This window comes from Etheostoma spectabile, chromosome 6, assembly GCF_008692095.1.
Source record: "Etheostoma spectabile isolate EspeVRDwgs_2016 chromosome 6, UIUC_Espe_1.0, whole genome shotgun sequence".
NCBI lineage: Eukaryota > Metazoa > Chordata > Actinopteri > Perciformes > Percidae > Etheostoma > Etheostoma spectabile.
The window spans coordinates 26883648-26891536 of NC_045738.1; the positions used below are offsets into that span (position 1 = coordinate 26883648).

General features: G+C 45.4%; 1 protein-coding gene and 1 long non-coding RNA gene across 2 annotated transcripts in view; one reads left to right on the plus strand and one right to left on the minus strand.

The window, feature by feature from the left end:
• The window catches only part of LOC116691140 (uncharacterized), a 23781-nt gene extending 21379 nt beyond the window's left edge, over positions 1-2402 (plus strand). The window contains exon 3 of the long non-coding RNA XR_004332437.1: positions 2321-2402. This is a non-coding gene — a long non-coding RNA (uncharacterized LOC116691140). The remainder of the gene's footprint in view (positions 1-2320) is intronic.
• The window catches only part of snrka (SNF related kinase a), a 67885-nt gene extending 60085 nt beyond the window's left edge, over positions 1-7800 (minus strand). Inside the window, exons 1-2 of the mRNA XM_032518504.1 lie at positions 7598-7800; positions 6269-6982 (exon numbers count right to left, since the gene is read on the minus strand). Of these exons, the coding sequence (XP_032374395.1) occupies positions 6269-6857 (589 nt within the window). The 5' untranslated portion in view covers positions 6858-6982; positions 7598-7800. The remainder of the gene's footprint in view (positions 1-6268; positions 6983-7597) is intronic.
• Between the last annotated feature and the right edge of the window lie 89 nt (positions 7801-7889).

Here is a 7889-nt window from a genome sequence, read left to right on the forward strand (position 1 = left end):
GACTTCAGGAGGAAGGGAACGGCTCCGCAGACCATTTGCATCCTGGGAAGTGACGTGGACATGGTGGAGGAGTACAGATACCTTGGTGTCAACATCGACAGCAGGCTGAACTGGAGGGTCAACAGCACTGCTGTTTACAAGAAGAGGATGAGCAGACTATTTCCTGGGGAAGCTGAGATCCTTCAACGTGTGCAGCAGAATGTTGGAGATCTTCTACCAGTCTGTTGTGGCCAGCGCTCTGTTCCCCCCCGCCATCTGCTGGGGGGGGGGGGGGACAACCAGCAACACAAACAGACTGAACAAACTGATCAGGAAGGCTGGCTCCGTGATCAGCTACAAACAGGACACGTTTGCAGCGGTGGAGGAGAGGAGGTCTCTGAACAAACTGTGATCTATCATGGATAACCCTGACCACCCTCTCCACCCCCCACTGGTCCAACAGAGGAGCAGCTCCACCCTCTCCACCCCCCACTGGTCCAACAGAGGAGCAGCTTCTCTAAGAGGCTCCAACAGCTTCGATGTCGCACGGACCGCTACAGGAAATCAGTCCTATCACAGGCAATAACACTTTTCAACATGTCATCACTGGGGGCTCGATGAGACTTTTAGACCCCACACCACTGCACTAAGGGCAACCTGCACAAATGGTTCATTTACATTTTAACAAACATTTAGCATATTATTTAAGCAGTTGCACATTTTGTTTTCCCATCCTTTATATATTTAAATATTTGTTCTTATATTTTGTTCTTATATTTTATTCCTATTATTATTTTATGTATACTGTATGTATGTATATTTTTCCTAGTATCTCATTTATATTTATATTCTGTGTTGTGTGACTAATGTATATGTGCTGCTGTAACATTGTAATTTCCCATTTTTTGGGATCAATAAATATCTATCTATCTATCTATCTATCTATCTATCTATCTATCTAGTAAACTTGTCTGAGTGACAGCCTGCAGCAACAGGCAGCAACATATCCTCTGTATATGCTTTGAAAAAAATGTTTAAACAAAGTAGATCTTATGATAGGCCGTGGGCTTGATATTAATCCGCAGGATACTTTAACAACATTCTTTTAGTATCGACTTTAATGAGTATGAACATGTACTGTTCTTCTCAGTTTAACAAGACAAACTTCTCAAACGCAGCAGTGTTTCCTACAGTTTATACAAAAAGCTGAAGAACAAATGATCATTTAAACCAGGCATTAATTAATAAGAAGTATAACTTAACAACCCCAGTTTTTCATATCTTCTGTGCTAAGAGCTTCAGCACAGTGGCAAACTCAACATGGGGCACATGTTTCGAGTCGAGTTAACCTTACACAGACGTCTACCCTGGAGCCAATTAGAACCTGACTACAGTAAAAAGCAATGCAGACACACAATCACACACCTCCCTCACAACTCAACCCCACCCACCCTAATGATGCTCAAGTGCACTCTAAAGGCTATTTTACGGTTGTGCGCAGAATTGAGGGCGTACCCTGGCAGACCCCTCTACGTCTACACCGTAGCCTGACTTCACCTCTCAAAAATGTAAATACACGTCGTAAAGACATTGCATTCTCTGTGCATTCCCCCCCCGACTCATGTCCTGGTTCTCCTTCTCCATCATCAACATAAAATCAAGGAGAGGGTTAACTTCTCCTGCTGCAGATGTCCCACTGTGGTCAGAAAGAACAGGGAGACACTTTGTTACTGTTTCTCTCACTATGATATGAGCTGTTGGTTTGTTCCCCCCCCCCCGCTGCAGGCTGAACTCACTTCCCACATTCAAAATAAATGGAAAGACATGCGTTGTTTTTCTTTTGGTCAATAAGGGATGATCGTATTGATTTTTGTAGAGTCCAGACAAATCTCTCCGTCAGCGACATCGCTCCGTCAGCGACATCGCTCCCTCAGCGACATCGCTCCGTCAGCGACATCGCTCCGTCAGCGACATCGCTCCCTCAGCGACATCGCTCCGTCAGCGACATCGCTCCGTCAGCGACATCGCTCCCTCAGCGACATCGCTCCCTCAGCGACATCGCTCCGTCAGCGACATCGCTCCGTCAGCGACATCGCTCCGTCAGCGACATCGCTCCGTCAGCGACATCTCACGTCTAACACAACTTACGTCACCTAGCTTGATGCTCAACTTGCTCGCTAGCTAACTAGCTTAGCTCTGTTCTACAACACATGTAGCCTGATGTTCTCTGAACTGATGTGTTTTATCCAGTGACATGTTTTCAGCAGAGAAGCAAAAGATTCTCTGTACATTATGTTAGGTTACATACCCGGTACAATACGCAGAGACATTGTAGCTTCAGCGGGACGTCATCCATGCAACATTGAAGTGTGAAGTCTTTCTAATTACGTATTTTTACAGTCTAATACTTCAACAGTTTAACAATAAACTTTCTTGGGCTGAAAAATGATCATTTAAGTTGAAGAACATCATATTTGTTGGTTCAGTTCAAACGGGATGAAAACATAACCACTTCTGAGCTTGAGTCCCGAGATGCTTTGCCGGTTAAATATCTTTTGCATGACGGGCATTGGACGAGTTCAGCACGCCAACAACAATATATGTATACAACAATAATGCATGTTGTACTGCAGACATGCTTCATGCCTCTGTGAAGGTGAAAAGAAACTGATAAGGAAAAAACAGCAGAAATGGCCTAGCTTTATAAAGGTGGCACTGGGAAGTCCACATTTTTGAATAACATTTGAATATGAGGGCAGGCAAAAGTCGGGGTAAAAGAAAAGAATGAATTGCATCTCCTTTTGGATTTTCTCCTGTTTTCTCCGCTGACTGAGAAGTCTTCTTTGTGAATATGAATGACCAAGCTGTGCATTAACACTGCGTATGGGAAAATTAATTTAGAAAATGCAAGCTGCCAGTTCGCTAACGTCACCATGTGAGGAGAAGACTCCCAGCCAAGTAGTGTAATATATAATAACGTAACATAAATAAATGCAGCCACAAGTGGAGTGTCAATGTGCTGCATTCACAATCTCACATGCAATGCAGTGGTGGGAGCCGGATGATTGAGTTCTAATATAAGATGGGTCTCCTGGCCCAGTCCAAACACTAGCATGGATTAACTGTTTTTCCCATCTACTGGCAGCAGGCAACAGAAACCAGGACTTTGATTAAAAGCTCCAGCTGCTCTCTGGAGACACGGCGCAGCAGACGCCACGGCTGCCAAACAGCTCTGCAGAGGATGACAGGGCTCATCAATAGCTACATGGAGTGCTACCTATCAGCTAAAGAATGTCTACAGCACAGCATGTTGACCCTTCTAATACAAGCTTTACCCCGTCTTTATTGACAGACATCACCCCCTGTAATGAAACTACTAATCCTCACTAATTGCACCTCTTACAGACAACCTCCACTTATATCTCTCAAACATACCTGAAACCACTCACCCGTTTCAGCTCTGAGTACAGTAGAGCAGATAAAGAATGGCCACTATCAAAAGTAAAGCTTTCTGTAGACTAAGCTGCAAAATGTGCAAACAAAAAGCACTTTCCCATGGCAGCATCACAAGCCCCACAGTCACTGTAGCACCTAGCTAAACAGCCCCGAGATCGCATTAGTTGTATCCACTTATTGAGTAAGGTGCACCATTAGGAACTAGAAGTGCACCAGTACCAATGCCAGTATCAGGTAACGGTTTGATGCCGTGCGTAACCATGAAATATCGCCTCATAGCAAAGTGACATGAACTTCCCCGTCAAGCAGGTAGGCGGTGGAAGAGGACCAATGCATGTGAATGACATCAAGACGGAGTTCTTCATTCATTCTATACTTGACTCAGTATTTTGATATCAGTAATAATATGATCTATTTTATTGATACTAGCTCAGGGAAATGTTCAGCCTATGGGCACGGAGCTTTGAATAGAAAAAAGGCATGGTACTTTAAAAATACTTCTTTGTTCTAATTGAAAACAATATCAGAACAGGCCACAATCCTCTGTGTCTGAAAACACTGTCGCACACCAGGGATTTTTAAGTATTCATATCAGTACTCGGGATCAGCAAATACCAAAATGTAAGAACTTGGAAACAACTGCTTAATCAACACAGAGAAATAAACTCTTATTCACTGCTCAGGTTGTTTGTGTTTGTGTGTGTGTCTGTGTAAATTTCAAAGAGATTGTAGCCACAGCTTCCTTCTTGCCTGTGCCGCATCTCTTAAGTTTGTGAGAACTGTGACCAAAAAAGGGGACGCCAACCAATGCTGGTTGACAGCTTTTGAAAGCATTTTCTACATGCATAAACACTGATGAGACCAAACCCTTCAAGATTAGCAACACGTGAACAACCACAAAAAAAACAAGCTTGACTGGGCCCATCACATTATCCAAATCAGGAGCTGACTTAGTCCCATGTTTCTACCATCATTTAAGCTCCCTGATGTGACAGATATCATACCAGCAATGGAAGGACACACAATCTGTTTGCCTGCACTCTGTCAGCCCTCATAGAAAATCAATGAGCCAGTTAATGTAGTGCAACGGGACACCGGCGGACATCAGTGCTAGAAGACCTGACCTTGTAGCACATGGCCTATGGCGACCAGCAAATGATCAGTGTTAGCAACTTACAGCTCTTTGAACACAACAGTGTGATATTTCAACTGCATCTTGTGCTACGGCCCTGGCAATAGGCATGATCGATGGCTGTTCTGCTGCTGAGGCAACGTAAACACAAAACAAGCTGTGGGTAACACGTGTTCAGGCTCTGAAACTAACAGCCGACGTGTTGCAGCAGAGTGAGACAAAAGTGTGTCAAACAGGTGCTAGCCACACTGCCAACCTCATTTCACCACTGTGCTGACCTGGCTTTATTATGACTCCATGAAGATGTCCTGTATAGTTTGTTTGTTCTGACACAGGAACACAAGCGATTTAATTGGTGGACAGGACACCTAGTTGGTGGCACAGACAACAAGCCACTCTATCAAACAATGGATCAGTAAAGATAAAAAACAACCGTGTCTGTGAGAAAGCACCAGACTTTTATAACCGGGCTCAACCAAAAGCCGTGGTTCCACTGTTAAATGTGACTTTTATCATCCCATCATGCCAGGACACTGATATGACTGTATGCCATATCATATCGTTCAACATAATACCAGGATCATTTTAAATGTCATGATAAGATAACATTCATATCCTGTATTGTAAATACCAATATTCAGACTTGTTGGCATAATTGCCTGTCAATTTAGGAACTGTTTAGATGTGCACTTTGATGTAAAATGTATTATTATATATTAAGAATCCAAATCTCACTCAGATTTAAGCCATCTACACATTATCTGTGGCAGAACCGCGAGGTAGGGCGCCAAGCAGAGAGGCAAAGCGCAACGTAGGAACGTTCTGGAATTATTGGTTGCACCTTGAAAGGTCAGCAGAAACTAGGTCAAAGTTGAAATAATTTGAACTTAGTTATGAGTGACACGGATCAAAGCTTAGTGGCTGTGTTATAGTTATTAAAATAGTGTAGTGATGTGATATACCAACAAGAGTCTGCACACTCTGCCACTTCCTGTCCGGCCTGTTGAACGGCCCACAGCTCCGTCAGAAATAGACCTGCTGTGTATTTTTAGCGGAGCAGAGTGGAAAGACGCTTCTGGGACACGCTGCATAGAAGCTGGTGGAATCACAACATTGTCCCGAGCCGTCGCGATTGCTCCGGCTGACGCGCCTGGTGGAATTTATCTTGTCATATCATCAACAATATCATTATCGCAAAAATATCTTGAAATATCTTGATATTATTTAAGGGCCACATTGCCACCTCTAGTGGGCATAATCAGGACAATTTACCAAACGGAGAGCTTGCATCATCTTCCCGCCACATGGGAGTTCCTCTCATAGGCAACAGAAGAGAGAAGAGAGATGGAGGAAAACCAGGCTGGAGCCCAGCTGAGAGCCGCTGTCTGACAGCACTGCATTACTCACTCGTCACCGCTGCTCTCTCTTATCAACAACTTATTTTGGATATCTGCACAGAAATATATCAGTAGATCACTATCACATGAGGCAGGTCGCATTGAAGTGTCAAGTGAGGACACACATTTACAGACACTAGCTAAGGCCAACTGATCATAAAAGTATCACCTTGTATCACCAGAACCATGTTGAGCCAAGATCAAGCTTAAATACTGCCTGTTAGTACTGCACTGTGTCTCTCTGCCATTTCCTAATGAACAGTGTGATTCATTTCATTACTTTAGCATTTCATGTTTTGCATACCTACGGCTGGAGCATCATACTCATCACCCAGCAGTATTTCCGGTGCAGAGTACGCCAGAGATCCACAGCTAGTTGTTAGCTTCTTCCCCGGCTGAAACTTGTTACTGAATCCAAAGTCTGTGAGCTTGACCAGCCCTTGTTTCTCAAAGAACACCACATTCTCTGGCTTGAGGTCCCTGTGCACCACATGCAGCCGATGGCAGTAGGAGATAGCATGGACAATCTGGGCAAAATATTTCTTCGCAAGCTCTTCATTCAGACCCTCCTCATGTTTCATGATGTAGTCAAACATATCCCCTCCATCGCCGAGCTCCAAGATGAGGTAAAGCTTGGTTTGAGTGTCTATCACTTCATACAGCCGCACAATGTTGGGGTGCTGGACCAACTTCATGCAGCGCACTTCCTGGAAGAGGTGGCCTGTCGCCACAGTGTCTAGCTTTGTCTTGTCGATCACCTTCACTGCCACTTTCTCCCCCGTGAAGACGTGGCGCGCCAGCTTGACCACGGCAAAGTGGCCACGGCCCAGCGTCTTGTCCAGGTCATACAGGCCAGCAATCTTGCCATCATAGCCCCGCTTGAAGCCTGCCATAGCTGGGTAGGGCGACGGGGAGAGGGGAGCCCCCGCTGTGGGCAGGGGCCGCTTGGCTGAGTCTTGTGGGTCCAGCTTAGTTCAGATCATCCAAGGCTGGAGGAGAAACCCATGGCTCCAGCTTCCTAAATAATATCAAACACACACACACACACAAATCATTAAACATCATTAGCTCCCCCAGACACACACACACACTCGCACAGAGCGAAGCCATTTAAATAGGCTACTGCATATACACTTGAACGCTGGGCTTGTGCTGACAGGATGCTGCTGCGCTAACGTTAGCTAGCTCGTGTACCCTGACGTGCTGCTAGAATGAACCAAGCAAACCTTCCTGAACTCTAATAAACGGTTTCCTGTTGTCGCGTGCAAAGGCAGCGAGTCTGACCACAAACAGGTCCAGGAGTCAGCTGCACGGTAACGGGCCCGGGCTAACGTCACCTGGGGCTAGCCCGTTGTTCATTGATTGAAACAACGTTAGCTTGCCGGCTGACTGACGTTACCTGCTTTGGTTCTTTAACGTTAAAAGGTTTCCGGCTGGTAACCTTACACACCAGACAATAACTAGCACACACACACACACACACAGACAGACACACACACAAACACACAAACACACAAACACACACGTAGCTGCTGACACAGGTACACAGTGCTTTAATGTCACATATCACACAGCTAGCTGTAGTTAGCATGTAGCAGCTAAAGTGACTATCGTTATGGCTCGCACAGCTCACCTCTCCAGCTCCGCTTCGGAGTCCGGTCTCCACCGGGGTCTAGAGGGTCTCTTCCGGGTACCGTGGGGGATTCAGGTGGTGCTCTGTAGTGAAGCGTACAAGCGATCCGAAATAACGAGGAGGCGACCGCGGCACAGTGAAGGGTTCATCTGAGAGACGAGGAGGCATCATCGGAGGGGTTGTGATGATGCTGCCTTCACGTGCTGAACAAAGGGTCGACACTTTCACAATCCTCAGACTTTTGCCAGGATTACCATCGGGCTCATGCACGTGTTCTAACATTATTTCCTTT